Genomic DNA, 19959 nt, shown 5'->3' with positions numbered 1-19959 from the left:
GCGTGGGCGGGGCCAGTCAGGTTGCTTGTCACAGCACAAGCTGAATGGCAGGGGAAGCGGCTGCCAATCCAGGTGTGTGGAACTATAGGGCTTGGAAGAGCTCCAGCTCTGCAACAGGTGCAGCCGGATTCCCAACTGGAACTGTGGCTTCTGTTAGAAATTGAGACGCAAGGAAGGATGTCGATGGAACACAACAAGGGAATGACAAGGCCTCCCTCTATTAAGTTAACTTTTAGTATGTTATAGAATGGCAATTTCTAAGCAACATTTCAATTGGTTAGCATGATTTATTATTTATTCTTTTTTAATTATTTGCCTTTTCCTTTGGACTCTTCCCTGCTTTCGAATGGAGGTCACTGGCCCCATCATAAAACAAATGCTCTGTAAGTCTACACATCTATTGTTATTGCTATCTTTTATTACTCATCTTTCTATTCAGGCCCTCTCCTATTCATATTCCAGTATCTCGTTTAAATCGATGCATCATTGCTAAGTAATTTGGACCCTGCCAACCAGGGTCCAAATGCTGAAATTGCAAACTGGAGAGCTGCTGGATAAAAAGCAAAATAACTGAAAAACCTCTAATAATAAAAAATGAAAACCAATTGCAAATTGTCTCAGAATATCACTGCATCATATTAAACGTTAACTCAAAGGCTTGCCGTCCTAAGTACATGCCTAGTCTGCCTACCCCTAGTTCCAGCCCTGCTGACAAGTGGTTTTAGAAGCTTAAGAAAATTTTAATTATAATATGATGGTATATGTTTTAAGATAACATGCTCACTCCAAACAAATTGCTATATGCACCCCAATACTATTCAAAATTATTGCAAAGTATGATGGGATTAGTTTGCAGGTTGGACATTACTGTCCTAAAGATAGAAATTGTAACCAGCAGTGGAAAGGGGTAGTTGATGCAGAATGTTTTGGGGAGAATTTGCTTTTCTCTGTTATACCCTAGCACATACTGTAAGGTAGAAAGGTTCTAAACCTTTTACCTATCTTTCACCATTAAATAAATGTAGTTGATACTTGGGCCCAGGTCCGGCCTGAGATCCAGAAAAGTACACACAGTGGCATAATTACCAGGGGTGCAGGAGGACCCACAAAGGCCCAGTAAGTAGTGACTGTCTATGGTATCTTACAGTGGTTTTAGAACCTTAAGAAAGTTTTAATTATAATATGATGGTTTATGTTTTAAGATAACTTGCTCACTCCAAACAAATTGGGCCTCTGTGTACTTGGAATGCCAGGACCTATTTTGACTTCCAGTCCAGAACTTCAACCCTGCTGTGTTACAATGCTTTCCTTCTTTCTCTGTCATCCTGGGAAAAGCACATTTCCCAGATCACCAGTCAGAACCTGTTTGGGCCTAGGACTGTCATCAATGCTGCCGTCTATATGCTTAACAGCATGCCTGAAATCTAAGCAAATTTAGCTATATGCTGCCCCCTGTCTGCCCACAATAGCTTTTCATTGTACTCTGTACTTTGTGTATGTGTATGTATGTGTCTCCCTCTACAGTCTCCATTTCTGAAATCAGCTAGTTCAGAGTTGCTCAGTCATTATATCAGCAACTGAATGGCAAAGACATAGTATAGTAGTTGTCTAATATTTCTGGATCCTTACATTAAGGTGTTGGAATATGTGCTACAAATGTATGCTAAATCCATCAAAACTCCTACATTGCATATATAATAGTATTTCTCTAAGAAAAAGCTTTATTCCACAGCAGCCACTTGTGTTTTTAATAAATTATTAAAAAATGTGAGAAGGTGTGAGCCATAGCTTCCTTCTTTTCATTTTTAAATGGTGTTGCAGCTCAGGAGGATTTTAAAAAGACTTTTTTGAAAAAGTTTAAAAGGTAGGACATTGTGTGCACTTGCTTCCGCATGAAGCACCACTTTCATACTTCCCCAAGAATATGTTGTTTATAATACAACTTGTTTCTTACATGTTTGGCTTCTATGATGATTGAGAGTTTAAGGATAAAAAAAAAAAAGCATCACCAGAACCACACAAATTTGCCCCCAAACTTTGCCTTGCCTGTTGAAAAAAAAGCAGAGTAGTGCAGCAGTGTTGAAGGGCGTTATCTAGTGTCACTGAATTTTCTCAATTTACAATGAACATGTTCAATGTCAGTGATGCCAGGCCTGGACTGGCAATCAATGAGTTCTTGTGAATGCCAGAGGGGCTGCTGTAAGGTCCCATAGACAGTCACTATTTAGTGGGCTGGTGGAGGACTTTTGGGCCTCTGTGTACTTGGAATGACAGGACCTATTTTGACTTCCAGTCCAGACCTTCAACCCTGCTGTGCTACAATGCTTTCCTTCTTTTTCTGTCATCCTGGGAAAAGCACATATTCTTTAAGAATACTTATCTGTGATATTTCAGCTGCTCAAATATCAAGGCCGCTGCAACTATTTGCAGCCATGGAAATCAGCCTGCTGGCTGTGTGTTTTGTGGCCAGCAGCCAAAATGCCACCACTGCTAAAGGGTGCAAAATGCTATACAGCTGCAAATAAGGGTGTTGTTAAAGGTATACTGTCATGGGAAAAAACATTTTTTTCAAAACACATCAATTAATAGTGCTACTCCAGCAGAATTCTGCACTGAAATCCATTTCTCAAAAGAGCAAACAGATTTTTTTATATTCAATTTTGAAATCTGACATGGGGCTAGACATTTTGTCAATTTCCCAGCTGCCCCTGGTCATGTGACATGTGCCTGCACTTTAGGAGAGAAATGCTTTCTGGCAGGCTGCTGTTTTTCCTTCTCAATGTAACTGAATGTGTCTCAGTGAGACATGGGTTTTTACTATTAAGTGCTGTTCTTAGATCTACCAGACAGCTGTTATCTTGTAACAAAATGACACTGAAGAGTGTTTTATTAAATCCACCTGTTTTCAGTTATAAAAAAGGTTTGTCCCTTCGAGATTTATTGTGTCCCTCAGAGGTTAATCCCCCACAAAAAGGAACTCAAAGGTTTTTAGGGAAACCAAAAGTTGGCACATATGCATGTTTAAGTTGTAACTGCTGTTCCTCTATTATTAAAGGAGACGCTATGCGACATCCGACACAGGGGACTCCGGTTAAACTGAAGCACTATGCCACATGTGACACAAGTAGTGTTGTTTACCTGCTTAAGTGCCCTAGTGGTCTAGTGTACATTGGCCAAACGAAAAGACCCATAAAAACTCGGATTAAGGAACATATGGGTAACATCCGAAATTTTAAAAAAGGAACAGCAACAGACACTACAGTGTCTAGACATTTTAATTCTGCTTATCATAACCAATCCCAGTTAAGGTGGGCAGTCGTGGAAGTAGTTACCTCCTGCCAGAGAGGTGGGAACACTAATAAAAGGTTACTGCAAAGGGAAGCCTATTGGATTAAGAGACTTGACACATTACAGCCAAAAGGCATGAACGACAGCTGGAGTGTGAAATGTTTTCTCTAATGTTGTTACAATGTTGCCTATGATTGAAACTGATGCTGTATTTGTTTCCTTTTTGCAGATAAATATCTCTGTGCTCAAGATAGATACAATATACTAATTTGTACGGCTACTGGTAAAACTACCGGGCTTTTCCTTCCTTTCATATTTAACACAGGACCATCAAGCTTTTTTCATAGCAGGCCCTAATAATGGGCAGTACTATGTATGAATTTTTGAATTTTTGTACCTTTTTTTAAAAAAAGTTTCTTAAAAAAGTTTTTCTATAAACTAATTTTCTATTCTATAGTGTTTCCACTAAAGGTTTTTTATAACTTTCATATGTTTGGATATTATGATAGTAATTTATTCATACTAAATGTGACTATATGGTAATTACCTGTATTAATTAAGGTAATTTGTATTCACCCTATGTGACTTCACTTCCTGTCTACACCTTTAAAAGTTTGTGAATAATCAGTTTGTTTTACACTTGATAAAGGGCGTGCAGCCTGAAACATGTTGTGAAAAATAAATCACTTAGCAGTTAATCTGCATTGCGTGCTTTCTCTCAGTTCCATTGAGCTATTGGATCAGCTGTTATCTTGTGTTAGGGAGCTGCTATCTGGTTACCTTCCCATTGTTCTTTTGTTTGGCTGCTGGGGGGGGGGGTGATATCACTCCAACTTGCAGTACAGCAGTAAAGAGTGATTGAAGTTTAAGTGCCTATGATTACGTATCCTTTGATACAAAATGCGTTAGGATGCATACTTTTTAACATGATGGAATAAAGTTACTAGTTTTAACCTCAATTACCACGGCTGCAGGAGTGCGTGCACATTTATTTTCGGTGATTGAAGTTTATCAGAGAACAAGTCACATGACTTGGGGCAGCTGGGAAATTGACAATATGTCTAGCCCCATGTCAGATTTCAAAACTGAATATAAAAAAATCTTTTTGCTCTTTTGAGAAATGGATTTCAGTGCAGCATTCTGCTGGAGCAGCACTATTAACTGATTCATTTTGGAAAAAAATGTTTTTCCAATGACAGTATCCCTTTAAGTTGTCCTTTTAAATTAAATGTGAAGTTTTGTTGAAAGAAAAAGGTGCAGGTTGCAAAGTCACACATTTTTACTACGTTTTTATTCCTAATATCTTCCATGAAAGGAGAAGGAAAGTAAGAATCACTGAAGGAAACCCTCTCAGTGATTATGATCACTAACTTTGGACTCTGGGCAAGAAAAATGCAGCAACCTGGGGTATGTTCTTATCAGTGACATGTCACCATCTTTATACCCTCCCGAGTGGTCCCTTTTGGTTCTGTGTGCATGTGAAATATTCTGCTCTTGCTGTACTACACCTCACCCCAGTGATTCTCACTTTATTTGTGTTATGTTTTGGGTAGCCGAGGATTAGTAGAGTATAACAGTGCTTTATTAGCAGAGTCTCATGCAGCCATTACACAACAGTAACTTTTACTTTCAAGCTGTCAGGAAGTATGCACAGTATAAGTCTGGGCACAGTGACATCTACAGGCCATTTGTATAAACACCACATATTCCCCCTATAGTAGGAAAGAATTTGGGCAAATGTAATAAACAACAAAAATGCATCTTAAAGCATCACATAGTCCTGGGTCCGTGCAGGTAGTTTTCTGATTCTCTCAGTACGCCTTATAGGTTCACTTTCTTCAGGCCCATTGCAGTTGGCATCAGGAGTAGGAAAATGTCCTTCATCAAATGGAGCTTCTCCAAAGTCATATCTAACACGAGCAAGATGACTTGCATTCCATATGCGTCCATCAGACAGTTCATATGTGTATGGTCCTCGCTGGCATCTCACTTCAAGTGGTGTAGTAAATTTAGATTGTCCTTGTTTCAGTATTCCTGGTTTCTTAATTCTGACTAAAGATCCAGGCTGAAAGTGTACTTCTCTTGCACCAGTTTTCTGTCAGTATAAGCCTTGCATTTGACTTGTTGACATTTCACAATGTTAGCAGGAGATGATTTTGTAGGCACAGGATTTTGTGGAAGCTTGATGTCTGCAACATGTAACTTAGTGCGCATCTGTCTGCCATGTAATAATTCAGCTGGAGATGATTGGGATGTTGCATGGTGCGTTGCTCTGTAGTTATGTAGGAACTCTGTTGTAAATACTTTACAAGATTTCCCAGTAAGATTTGCTATCTGTAGTGCTTCTTTCAGACTTCTGTTGAATTGCTCGATTTCTCCATTTGCTTGTGGGTAATACACTGAAGATTTCCTATGCACAATATTCCTCTCTCTCAGAAAGGATTCAAACTCATATGAGACAAACTGTGGTCCGTTGTCTGATATTAACTCCTTTGGATTATCTTCTCTGCTGAAGACTGTAGACAGAAATGTTATTATTGTAGCTGATGTTATATGAGAAACAAATGCAATTTAAGGCCATTTACTGTAATAGTCTATCAAGGTTATAGCAAATCTGCAGTCTATAGGAGCATCTGCAAAAGGACTGACAATATCAATAGCAAGTTTTTCCCATGCTGAATCAGGGAATGGTACTGGTTTTACATTTGGTCTCAACTTAACTTTGTGTACAAAGTTCTTTGCACAACCCAGTGAAGTGTTTCTTTGTGGTGAAATTTTAGACACTGGCTGTGTGTCAGGCGCTGGTGCTGTAGTAATGAGTCCATCAATTAATCATAGGTTTAATGCAGCAAAGAGATCCCTTCCAAGTATACCAGTACCCTTATTCACAATGTAAAAGTCAGATTTTGCAGTATTTGATTCAAATTGTACAGTCCCTGGCAAGCAACCAAGCACAGGGATTGGATCCTTTAAGTAACTGACCAGTTTCAGAGCACGTTCAAAGCAGATCTTTTGCAAAGTATTTCAAGAAAATATCCTTTGGTAGAATAGAAACATCTGAACCTGAATCAAGCATCAGGTTAATGGAGTGTCCCTTGTCAGCAGAAGCAGAACTGACACTGATATAAACTTGTCTGGAATAAATGTCAGCTTTATCCACACTTAATACTGTGACATTTGTAGAAATGACTTCTTGAACATCTTTAGCAGAACTACGGCAGATCTTAGCAAAATGTCCTACTTTTGTGCAGTTGCGGCACCGTTTAGCTTTTGCAGGACATGTAACATGATTTGCAGTGTGTTGTGTTGAACCACAGCGAAAGCAGTATTTTCTATTTGTATTTGCTGCACGGTTTTGCAGTGTAGGTGAATCCCTTTCCTTAGCACTGTATTTTGCCTGTGACTGTGCATTATTAGGCCACAGTGTTGAATTCACAATCTGTACATTCCCAGCAGTTCCCTGACTGACAGTTTTAGCCTCTGCCACTGCTTTTTCAAGTTGGCTAGCAACTGTAATAGCCTTTGCAAGGGTTAAATCCTGCTCTAGGAGCAGTCTCTCTCTCTCTCTAATGTGAGGTGAGTTTGTTTTTCCCACTATTTGGTCTCTTAGCATTTCATCTGTTAGATTCCCAAACTCACAGGTAACAACCAGCTCTCTCAAAGCTGCTACAAATTGTTCTGTGGATTTGCCATTACGTTGTCCATGTTGGCGGAATTTATATTTTTGAGCAACCACATTTACTCTTGGCATGAAAAAGTTCTTTATAGCATTAAGAGTAGTTTCATAAGTATCATCAGGTAATGGTAATGAATAGAATATACACTGTCCCTCTGCTCCCAGGCAGTGAATAAGTAAAGCACGCTTTCTAGCAGCAGAAATCTCCCCTTGGTCAGCAGCAATAATGTAATTTTTAAACTTACTGATCCAAGCAGTAAAAGGTATGGTAGGCTCACCAGGGTTTGGAAGAAAAGGTGCAGGCTGCTGCAGAGGTAGAAAAGCCACCCTGTCGCCAATTGTTATGTTTTGGGTAGCCGAGGATGAGCAGAGTATAACAGTGCTTTATTACCAGAGTCTAATGCAGCCATTACACAACAGTAACTTTCACTTTCAAGCAGACAGGAAGTATGCACAGTATAAGTCTGGGCACAGTGACATCTACAGGCCATTTGTATAAACATGACAATTTGTTACTTAGATCTTCTATTAAACTATGGATTTCAAAATGTAGTTTGATGGCAAGCAGTAAATTCCACATTCCATTTACTGCTCTGTTCAGCTGACCACGAACACAGGTTTTTAGTCCACGTCCTCTAGTCACCAGCCAATCTGGTTTCTTCCTTAACCTGCCTGCCCCCTAGAACCAGTGACACAGTCCGGGTGCAGGCACAAGCAATGGATTTCTGTACAAAATTTCTGGTTTCAGAGATTTTGAAATGTGATACCTTGACACCTTAGGGAAAGTTTAGGAGGTAAACCTTCATTATACCTGTAGCTAGAGATTATTTAAGGAAATAGAAGAATAAGACCGAGTAAAAATAAACAATAATAACATTTATAAAATTTAAAGTAGTACAGAAAAATGTTTACTTTCCAAAACCACATGAATGTATCCAATAAATATATGTGTAAAAGAAAACGGATCCGCACACACACCGATTAGTGTTTGGTGGCTGAATAAAAGGGGATAATCCCCGACTGCACTAATCGGTGTGTGTGCGGATCCGTTTTCTTTTACACATTGGTTGCTAAGGGACCCGGCCGGGTCAACGGAAGGAACGCACCACCAGCTTGCAGGAGTGGTGAACTACAGGTGTGCGGTAGGAGAATTACATTCCAATAAATATATAGCTGAAAAAGCTCAACATAGCAATTCATTGCAACAAATAATATTTATAATTTGGCACAACGTGAGAAAAGGCATTCTGAGATTAAAAGACAGGATGGCACAAATAAGGAGGGAAACAGCTGATGGACCTGGTGGGTTTCTATTTTTCACATAGCGTCTTTTGAGGGCAAAATGTTTTCCTCATTAAATGATGTTGGTTTAAAGGAAAGTCCAATTCATTGTGGGGCATGAATATTTTGGCACCCCAATGAATTATATTCTTAGATGTGCAGATATACATTCAATAACGGATGAGCGATCGTGCGGTGCAATCTCCCGACCTGCCACTAACCATTCAGATAGAATAAAGTAGTAAAAGAACAAATCAGCCAATGTTCTGCCACTGACAGACTTTTTTTTAGGCAGGTATGGAGATCCAAATTATGGAAAGATCCATTATCTGGAAAGTACCAGGTTCCGAGCATTCTGGATAACAGCTCCCATATTTATTGCTGATTTAAAGAAAATGATCATTCACATAAAGACTAATCATGGACAATATTATTCGACACCAGCAATGCCTCCATATTCTTTACTGAAATTTGTTCACTGGCAAGTTGCTTCCTGAGAAGTTCAATCTCATTCTAACTCATCCTGCAACTAATTGCAACATAGACAGAGCAATGCTTAACATAAGGAACTACATGTCTTAGATTTAATACCATGTGTTATATAGACTATCAATATATAAAACTATACATAGTTTTTTGCTACAGATTAAATTCTAAAAAAAACTATTAAAAAAAAAAAGATTTAAGTTTAAAGTTTAATTTAAATTATTATATACAATATACTATTTAAGTTTAAAGTTTAATTTAAATTATTACTGTAGATACAATATACTTATCAGAAAAGTTGTTTGCCACCATGTTTTTTTAAAAAAAATTGTATTAGACCTGCAATTACTGTTTGTATAGCTGTGGTGACTGCTTTAGTTATTTTAAAAAGTTTTTATGTCTGCAGCCTCTATGTTCAATAATGAAATTTGTATAGATATTTGACCCATTGGTAACTTTAATATTTGTCCTCATTTTATTACTATATCACTGGGTTAAAACAATTAAATAAAAGATAAAGTAACTATAAAGTAATGCCGAGTATATGAAGTATAAGGTGCCATAGAAAGTCAGTATTTAGTGGGCTGTTTGCGCCTCTGTGTACTTGAAATGCCAGGGTCTATTTTAATTCTCAGTCCAGACCTGCGATGACATTGCCCCTTTCTGTAGATAAAATGCTTTAATATGTAGATACTTGATAAAGACCTGAATGTTGCCTCTGGCATGAAACAAACATATTCACCTTTCAGGCAGCAAGCGGCCAGTTAAAAGGGTCGGCAAAAAGCTGCCTCTTGTAACTTTAAGAGACAAATGTTTCCAGGAAATTCTGCTCCACTAGTGCAGACCACACTATTGCGCTCATTGCACTAGCGATGCTGCCCCCTACGACCCACTCCGATGCTGATTTTTAAGAGCGGAGCAGGATAGGGGGGAGGGCGACATCAGCCCCAGGATCACCGTCACCTTTGATATTTGATGTTATTTTCAGTCTGATATATGAATACCCCAAAAAGTAAACGTGGATAAGAACTTGGTACATAGCAAATATAATTTTGTTTATTTATATTGTTTATCTCCTCATACCCAAGTATATATGTTTATGCCCTTATTCTCCACTGGTTTGTAAAGTATATATGTAATACAATATTATAAAGAGCACAACTGCAGTGATAAAAAATATCTCATTGTGTTCATCCTCCCACAAAACACTATATTTAATGACTGCAGCCACGTTCATGTTCCATGGCCCTTAGCTGGAATTCTGCTATGGTGCAAATAAAATAAAACAACTTTGGTCCAACTGTGTGAATGTCATAGAACATTATTAGATGTGATTTTTAGAATAACATTTTGGGATTATCAAAGAAAAGAATGAATCCAAATGAATTAGATGAAATTCATATTGATCATATAATTCTCTAGTCACTTGTATGTAGCGTTGGACTGTGCTGGCAGGACCCCAGGAAAAAACACGATGGGCAGCCTCGTTGACCCAGGCCCACACTCCAGGAACTTTGAGAGCTCCTCCCGGTTCCCGTTCCAAGCTGCAAGTAAGAGTACTTGGCTTATTCGAAGGTGGAGGGGAGGTGTAGGCAGATGGTGGGAGTTTGGAAAAGGATGGGCAGGGAGCATGCTGCTATGTAACCATGTACAAATCATTACTGAGTGAATCAGTAGCTTAATCTTGAAGTCTGGCCCCGACACTGTTCAGTAATGGAGTTAATGCTGCTGCGCAGTAACTTATCAGCTCAGGGTCAGAGTTTATTTCAAAACTACTAATCTGCTTAGTTCCCTGACTCTGACAGTGTCCTACTGGGGCTAGAGTGCGACTAGATGATGTGTACAGGTTAACAAAAAAGCAGCATGCACTAGGTTTGTTGTACTACATAGGTGACATTGCTACTACAAATTGCATGTATGTCAAGTAACACCAGTGATCCTTGTAGACAGTGGGGAGGGGAGAGAACAAAGTATAAAGAATAATGCTCAATACAAAAGAAAGCTTGAATGTATGGCATGTTAGAGATAAAAGTTGATAACAGCAGGAGTTAAAACAAAATAATATCACAAGAAAAGTGGATTAAGGTGGAAAAAAATTGTACATTTGAGTTACCGAGGGAAACCTGCACATGTAGTGCATGGAAGAGAATGGCACACGGAAAGAGAGAGAGAAGTAAACAGCATAGAAATGGAAGGCAGAAGAATAATGTTAAAAATAATCAAAAAGGATCAAGTGAAGAAGAAAACACTTTAAAAGTATGAAAGAATAGCAGAAACAAAAAACATTAAATGGAGAGGGGAAAAAAGAAACAGGGATCAGAAAAACATGGAGTAAATGGAATTGAAAGGTAAAAATGTCTTGCACTCTATAAATGCTTTTGTTTGTTTTGCATGAGGAAACATATGTACAATCTTGCAGATAGGGCCAATACATTCTGTATACATAAAAAAATGTTTTGTCACAAACAAGGGAAAGTTGTGCTCACCATTGATTTTTAAAACCATTAGGCGGGGGTGCAACGAGGCTGTGACCACAAAGTATATATAGAGTCCTCTGCACTCAACCCATTATCAATATATTTAAGACATTGAGACATTACCCTTTAAACAAAACAGGGATTGCAATTGCAATATATTTAAGCTGGCCAACTACGTCAAAGTCATCCCATATCTGGCCAATCCTATGCTCAATTTTATCTGATTCATTAAGAATTCTATTGCTTCATTATACATTTTACAAAGGGACCAAGTTTTACCTGCAACTTACTTGCTGCTTTCAAAAGTAAAACTCCTAAACTTGGAGTAGTGATAAACTACTTAATCCATGTGACAGCGTTTTTGTTTCTGTAAATAATCTGTTATGTCAAGCAACTAGCCCTCTTTATATCATTGCTTTGAAATACAGAAGATGATCTGATATAAAATATCCCTGTTATTATTTTAATCCCAGAAACAGGGGATTATTAAACTGTTTAAGATGAGCAAGCTTTACATTTATTGTGGAGCAAAAACTTTCACAGTGCATGACTGTGTTGCTCCTATTCAATATAGATACAATATTGTACTTTAGTGTGAGTTAAAATAGATGTATTCATCCTGCTTTTAATAGCATACAATTCAATGAACCATATTCATGGTGTACAAAAACACTTTATTTAACAAAATCCAGGGACATGTTTCACACTATGATTCAACTAATTTTGTCTCAGTTGGCTGCAGTCTTTTACGAATCACAAGCTCCCCCGAACTCTTCAGAAATGTATCAGAAATATCTTCTTCTGAAGGTATTCCATGTGGCAGTTTCAGAGGTTGAACCCTGGAAAAACCATAGCTGATGTTAGAACATGCCTTTTTTTATTTATAGCCAAAGACAAAGAAAAGATTATACAAACCTGACTAAATGTTTGATTGTTTTAAGCTTCGCATTGACTGCAGGAATATTCTTGTGTACCACTGTCTTGTGAGCCTACAAGTTCATAAATGAAATATAATGGTTATGTAAAGACAAGTTTCTTTTGTTTTAATGAGAATTTCCTTTAAAATGTTATGTTGGCAAGCAAAGGTGGTTACATGTGCCTTATAAAAATTCAAGAACTATAATATGTTGAATAAAATTGCCAGTTTTTTAGTCATCCCAGTCTATGAAGTGCGCCCTTGGATTGTGTCTTTCAGAAGCAATCACTCACGAAAGACAATCTTTCTACATATATATAAAACCTTTATTAGGGGAGATGAGATGCATAATATCTTGATTACTGTATTTATTTAGTTTTACAGTTGCAGAATAACGCATTTCTTTGGAACTGTAATACGTCAAGTAGAAATTGTACTGTTTTGCCATGAACCGCATGTGCCAATGTTCACAATACAACTTTGATTTAGATGAATTATATCCTACCATAAAACTAAAAAATTACTCTGCAACAAAAACATAGGTGGGCTAAAGCTGCTTATAAATGCCTATATTTGATCGGGGAGTTTTCCTCAATCCTATAGTAAATCCTATGTAAAGTCCACTTTACTGACATAGGTCCCAAATTGAATCAATGCAGTTACTCAGAAAAACACAATTAATTATTATGGGTGTATGATAACTTTCTTTCTTAAATGCAGTCACAATGAGTTACAGACATATGAAAAAGTTTGGGAACCCCTCTCAGCCTGCATAATAATTTACTACACTTTCAAGAAATAAAGATAACAGTGGTATGTCTTTCATTTCCCAGGAACGTCTGGGGTGTTTTCTGAACAAAGATTTTTAGTGAAGCAGTATTCAGTTGTATGAAATTAAATCAAATGTGAAAAACTGGCTGTGCAAAAATGTGGGTACCCTTGTAATTTTGCTAATTGAATGCATATAACTGCTCAATACAGATACTAGCAACACCAAATTGGCTGGATTAGCTCCTTAAATCTTAAACCTCTGTTGGGGTGCCCAGATTTATAAACCTGTCTAATTTTGTTATGATGCATATTTTCTGTTAATCCAATAAACTTTATGCCACTGCTGAAATACTACTGTTTCCATAAGGCATGTAATATATTAAAAGGAAGTTGCTACTTTGAAAGCTCAGCCAATGATAAACAAAACTCCAAAGAATTAAGAGGTATTCCCAAACTTTTTCATATGACTGTAAATGTTTGCTCTGGTTCCCTTTGTCTAATATTACATTTTGAGAACTAATTCATTGTGACAAATATGTAATAGCAGGAGGAATCAGGAAGGTATATAAAATACATAATTTTAACTGAACAAATTGTTCAAACTGCTGATTGGTTGCTAAGTGATACATGTTCTTTGAAACAGTGATGGAATGTTGTGCATAGTACCTTTTGCAAGCCAAGATGTTCCAGGGTTTCCTTCTCCCAGTATGGCCGACCAACTCCAGATCTTATTCTAGTGACAAGATGCAACTTGTGTGGTTGCTGAGAATCTCCTCCATATTTTTCATGATCCCCAGGCTGAGGCTGAAGAACCTTCAGAAACAAGCAAGTAACAATACATGTGTATACAACTACAATAAGATACAGGTTATATGGAGCAATTTCCCAAAGCAATCTTCACAATAGCTTTCTCCCAACCCTTGTAAATGGTAAACTGAAAAAAAGATGCCACAGATGCTTCCCTGGTTCTTCAGAGCAATTGCAGGACTTACACTTATGTAAGTTTATGTATGTGGACGGTAGTAAGTGTAAAAAGGAAACTATAATAATATGCCATCTGTAACAGCAAAAATGAAATAAACTATTTGTTTTTCAGATTAAATGAAAAGACAGAACATATTTCTGTGCAATTTTAATTGGCCAGTGTTGAATACATACATCAGTGTTGAATACATCTGTGCAGACCTATAGGAAGAAGATGGCATAAACAGCTGACTTGATCCTTACCTGATACTCAAAGCTGCTCAATAGATATTGCCCCAACCCTGTCGAAATGGCAGCTGGGCAGGCCAACTCTTGGCAGCATAGTCTGAGCTGGTGTTATTCAGTGTCAGCATCAATATTCTCCTTGATGCCTAGTACTGCATCTTATACTGGTACTATACAAGACATCTACCGGCTTGTTTTTCTTTCTTATGTTAAAAAAAATGTGCTCAGTTTTCAAGTATTATACTCACTTCATCTGGAATCCGTGACTTTGTGAATTTATTGCGGATCCAACAACTCCATGTTAATGACAAGACAGGATGCTCAGACCAATTCTAAAATAATCAAAATGGTTGTTGTTAAAGTACTTTATAAATATTAAAAGCTATAGTTAATGTGTACACTTAAAAAAAGTTGCAGCTCTTTATTTGTTTTTCTTCCATGCAACATTTCAACATACACTAACTTACACTAAGGGATGTGTTTTTCAGACTATTTTAATGAAAAAGTCAGACCAAACTAGAATCCAAGATTGGACCTTATTTATTGTTAAAAAAAAAAATCACGATTTAATTGGATAGGTGACAAACACTAATAAAAAAAAAAATCGAGCGAAATTTAAAATCGTACAATTTTTTTCCCCGAATAGCTTGAGTTTTCAGATTTTTGATTTGGACTTTTTCCATCCTTGGGGTTTAATAACCTTGGGGTCAAGTTTATGTGATTTGTTAAAGATGTGATATCAATGTCATTGATGGTACTTGACAAAGGGGTTGGAGCTCCGAAACGTTGCATGATCATCTTGTAAAATTTCACTTTATTTCACCTACAATTGGTCTGGACTTTTTTGTTCTTTATATAATTTGTGTTCCACTCCGATTTGTACGAGATATATATATATATATATATATATATATATATATATATATATATATATATATATATATATATATATATATATATATATATATATATATATATATATATATATATATATATATAATCTCTCAGAAATTTAATTTGTTTTTGCGTCCACACCAATACACTCGTGCTTACAGTTACTGACAGCTTTTATATGCTTTAATTTAGCTGGTCGACAACAAACATTGCACAACAGCATGGATGACTTCTTGCATAATGTGAAATGGTTGGGAGAGGAATCCTACTAATAAGCCATTTACAGTCATATGAAAGACTTTGGGAACCTGTATAATAATTTACTCCACTTTCAACAAAAAAGATAGTGGTATGTCTTCTTTCATTTCCCATGTGAGGTGGCCGATTCCTCTATCACGGTGCACCAAGAACTCAGGGTATGTAGTTATCTCAAACCCTGTTTGGAACTTTAATTTCCAAGGAACATCTGAGTACTGGGGTGTTTTCTGAACAAAATGTTTTAATGAAACAGTATTCAGTTGTATGTAATTAAATCAAATGTGAAAAACTGGCTGTGCAAAGATTTGGGTACTCTTGTAATTTTGCTAATTTGAATGCATGTAACTGCTCAATAGTAATTACTGGCAACACCAAATTGGTTGGATTAGCTTGTTAAGAACTTCAAAGGCAGGTGTGCCTAATTATGAGAAAGGGTATTTAAGGTGGCCAATTGCAAGTTGTGCTTCTATTTGACTCTCCTCTGAAGAGTGACAGCATGGGATCCTCAAAGCAACTCTCAAAAGATCTGAAAACAAAGATTGTTCAGTATCATGGTTTAGGGGAGGACTACAAAAAGCTATCTCAGAGGTTAAAACTGTCAGTTTCAACTGTAAGGAATGGAATCAGGGAATGGAAGGCCACAGACACAGTTGCTGTAAAACCCAGGTCTGGCAGGCCAAGGAAAATACAGGAGTGGCATATGCAGAGAATTGTGAGAATTGTTACAGACAACCCAAACATCACCTCCAAAGACCTGCAAGAACATCTTGCTGCAGATGGTGTATCTGTACATCGTTCTACAATTCAGCGTAATTTGCACAAAGAACATCTGTATGGCAGGGTGATGAGAAAGAAGCCCTTTCTGCACTCACGACACAAACAGAGTCTCTTGTTGTATGCAAAAGCTTATTTAGACAAGCCGCAGTCATTTTGGAACAAAGTGCTGTGGATTAATGAAACAAATTTTATTCGGACCACAACATGTTTCGGATCGACATGGATCCTTTTTGTGAAATTTGGTGGAGGTTCCATCATGCTGTGGGGCTGTGTGACTAGTTCGGGACTAGATGTTAAAGTCGAGGATCGGATAAATTCAACCCAATATCAACAAATTCTTCAGGGTAATGTTCAAGCATCACTTGAAGTTGAAGTTACGCAGGGGTTGGATATTCCAACAAGACCCTAAACACACTTCGAAATCTATAAAGACATTTATGCAGAGGGCGAAGTACAATATTCTGGAATGGTCGACTTGAATATCATGAAAAATGTATGGGATGATTTGAAGCAGACTGTCCATAGTCGGCAGCCATCAAATTTAACTGAACTGGAGAGATTTTGTATGGATGAATGGTCAAAAAAGTATTGATGTAATATCTCTGTTGGGGTGCCCACATTTATGTGCCTGTCTAAATTTATGATGCATATTGCATATTTTCTGTTAATCTAATAAACTTTATGTCACTGCTGAAATACTACTGTTTCCATAAGGCATGTTATATATTAAAAGGAAGTTGCTTCTTTGAAAGCTCAGCCAATGATAAACAAAACTTCAAAGGATTAAGAGGGGTTTCCAAACTTTTTCATATGACTGTACATATTAAAAACTCTAAGAAAAAAATAAAATTTTAAAAATGATTTTGTGAAAAAAAAATGATTTAGCATTCACTAACTATAGTTTAGTGGATTTCTTTTATAATAGCAAATGTCCCCCTGCCCATTTTTAATGGATTCTGAAGTTATGTGTATATGTAACTGCTACTGAAAGCAATATCTGTCCTTCTGTCTCTTTTTATTGTCTACACTGCTGGTTGTGATAATTAAGCAGAAACCAGCTGATTAACATGGAAGGAAATTTAATTATTTTACAACATCAGAACCAGTAGTGTTGGCAAAAAATAGTGAGAGATAATCAAATGAGGTTTACATCTGCAATTATATTTACAAAAATGGCTAGAACCATTAAAAATGCTTATAGGGAAGTTGTTTAGACTTTCTACATTATGCAAAACAGTTTATTGAGTTAAGATCCCTTTAACTGTTCCTATTTTGGAAAGTGCCCTTTTTGGTTAAAAAGTAAAAAAAAAACTCATTGAATATTGTATGGTTGTTATGATATATGGATTCTATGTTGCTTCCTACAGTCAGCAGCCGTATGCCTCCTATGTTGCCTTCCAGGATCTTCTAGCACCACCCTCCCCCAAATCTAGGGTCATGCATTGGGCACCACCCTCCCCCAAATCTAGGGTCATGCATTGGGCACCACCTCAGAGTGTAAGCTACCACTGCAACGGGGTTCTGGAGATGGATGCCAGTGCTAGAGGAACCCAGTAGATTAAATTACACTGTACACTGACTCTAATAGGCATAGGACTACTAAAATGAATACATAAAAGGAAATGTATTACAAATACCTTTGATTGAAATGTATTCTTTTGCACAATTTTTCTGCACAGTCCAGCCATTACTATTTTCCGTACTGTGGGGGAAAAAACATGTTTTCATTAATAAAGTGAACATTTACAGTGTTGCATGTACATGCATCAGTACCAAAATCCACTGACAACTGTACCAAATGCCCCAGTGGTTAGGAAATGCTTGCACTGTCACAAGCTCCACAACTAGGGGGCAAATACACTAACCTCCGTAAATTCGCCAGCAATGGCTTCGCTGACATCACAACACTTCGCCAGGCGTAGATTCGCCAGGACAATGCTAATTCACTAAAACCCGAGGTTGCGTCCAGGGCACCGAACTCTGGCGAAGTTGCGATAGCATTGGCTAATTTGCATACGGCGGGAAGTTAAAAGTTGAATGGACGTATATGTTGCAGCAAATACATTACACTACACAAGCCCAGGGAAACCTTAATAAAATAAAATAGAGTTGTTATAATGCCCTACACATGTGCCATGTCTATAGATTATGTTCCATATGTTAGGCTGCAAAAGTCCATACATTTTTTTTTTGGGTACCCAGGCTCCCCTATACATTTCCTATCACCCTGAAAAAACTAAAAGACGCCAGCGTTTTTTGGGACTAAAGAATTGAAGAAGCCCTATACATTCCATTGCACTTCGCCTGGTCTGAGCTGGCGAAGGCAAGTCTGGGGGAACAGGTAATGTTCAGTAAAATGTGCATCTTAGTGAATTTGCGAAGTAACGCTCTTACGCCAGAGCGAAACTTCGCCTGGTGTAAGAGTGCGAAGAAGTGAAGTGCGAAGTAGCGCTAGAGTCTATCTCCATCGCTAGCGAAGTTACGCCAGCGCCCATTAGTAAATCGGCAAAGTACCATAATGACCTCATGCTGGCGAATTTAAGTCACTTTGCCCTTTAGTAAATTTGCCCCAAAGTGTTCATAGTGACTGGCTTCCATACATTCAGGAGCACCATTCTTGCAAAATTCTCCCCATAACATTTGCCTTGAAAACGGAGTCATATTATTAACATGTTGACTATGGAGACAGCAGGCATTGCATATTAGCCAATCCTTTACATGCATAAAGTGCAGCCTTCAGTGTGCATACAAATGGCTACTTTTACATGCAGCAAATGCAATCTATGTATGGAATAGCACATTTCTGTCACAAATCTCTAAAACACAATATCCAAGAAAAAAAAAAAATCGGATTAAAAATAAACGGTGCCTGTACAGATGGTATCATAGAATGTGAAGGGCACCAAGGTACATGAATCCAGCAATCTTTAGACTAAATGGAATGACAAACAGCAACGCTGCCTTCAATGGATTTGCAATGCCCCAAAGCCACACACGAATATATCTTATGGGGGGAAAAAACAAGAAACCCGAAGGTTAACCAATTAACTACTCACCAGCCACACTTGTGCCCTCCTAGTCCTGACAGCTATTCAGGCGGAAGGTAATGGCGACAATAAGACTGGACGCGTAGTATATACGTCACCATTAAAAAAAAAAGTTGAAAGGTTGCAGCTCGGTATTAGAGTGGTTTGTTAGTACCTTGTGTATTAGAGTGGTTTGTTTTGACATTAGAATACCTTGTGTAAATCTTGGCACGTATAGTATGTTCTAGACTAATGTTAATTGTATTAATGTTTCTAAAAATCACAGAAGTCTCAACAAGTAAGAGTTTGCCCACTTCTAAAATGGCGCAACTAGATAAAATGTTTCCGCTGTTTGGAACGCGGAAGTGCATGTAGTTAAGGTGCAGTAGATTTTGTCTGGTGTATTTATTTTGTGCGGATCCTTTATGGCGGCACTGTGTGGGGTGGTAAATTCTGCTGCTACTGTATTTCGACGGGCTGTGGAGAGACACGGTACCAGGAGAGCTTTGTTTGTTATCAAGAGGGAATTGAGCTGCTGCTACAGGTGTTGAAGGGTCAGTTTGGGCTATCCCAGTAGCTTGGTCGATATGCTTATTAGTTCTTCTATTAAATCGTAAAGTAAAAGTTTTGAGATCTTTCTTTTGGAATATACCATCATCATCATCCATCTAGTTTGTGGTCTAGCATTTGGTTGCCCCCCCCCCCAACAAAAAACATGACATCATAGTTACATTGATGTATCCCCAGGAGTATCCAGAACACCCCCCAGTAACACCCTCAGGCTGCAACCCCCCTGCCCCTGGAGGGGCCAGCATCACAGTTTGGGAAAATATACTGAATAAAGTACCCCCTCTTGTAAATTATAAAGATATTATAAGTTACCGAGGAGTTTCGTGACCA

At 37.8% G+C, this 19959-nt stretch overlaps 1 protein-coding gene across 2 annotated transcripts; it reads right to left on the bottom strand.

Annotated features, from left to right (window-relative positions):
* Positions 1–11865: 11865 nt before the first annotated feature.
* Positions 11866–19234, bottom strand: mrpl30.S (mitochondrial ribosomal protein L30 S homeolog). Of its 2 annotated transcripts, none has more exons than XM_018249798.2 (6): positions 19090–19234; positions 17671–17735; positions 14353–14436; positions 13562–13708; positions 12124–12197; positions 11866–12047 (listed from the first exon to the last, which is right to left on the bottom strand). In XM_018249798.2, exons 2-6 carry the CDS (start codon positions 17719–17721, stop codon positions 11915–11917), a joined length of 489 nt encoding a protein of 162 aa, XP_018105287.1. In that variant the 5' UTR covers positions 17722–17735; positions 19090–19234; the 3' UTR covers positions 11866–11914. The 2 variants fall into 2 exon arrangements, with proteins under 2 accessions (XP_018105287.1, XP_041440152.1); XM_041584218.1 differs by lacking the exon at positions 19090–19234 and adding an exon at positions 18903–18925.
* Between the last annotated feature and the right edge of the window lie 725 nt (positions 19235–19959).

This window comes from Xenopus laevis, chromosome 2S, assembly GCF_017654675.1.
Source record: "Xenopus laevis strain J_2021 chromosome 2S, Xenopus_laevis_v10.1, whole genome shotgun sequence".
In the NCBI taxonomy this organism is placed as follows: Eukaryota; Metazoa; Chordata; class Amphibia; order Anura; family Pipidae; genus Xenopus; species Xenopus laevis.
This window is presented reverse-complemented; position numbering and strand designations above follow the sequence as displayed.

Coding starts and splice junctions, on each gene's coding strand:
- mrpl30.S (XM_018249798.2), bottom strand. CDS start 17,721: ATGGCTGGACTGTGCAGAAAAATTGTGCAAAAGAATACATTTCAATCA. Junction 14,437..17,670: donor AGAATACATTTCAATCAAAG/GTATTTGTAATA, acceptor TGATTATTTTAG/AATTGGTCTGAGCATCCTGT. Junction 13,709..14,352: donor AGTCACGGATTCCAGATGAA/GTGAGTATAATA, acceptor TTGTTTCTGAAG/GTTCTTCAGCCTCAGCCTGG.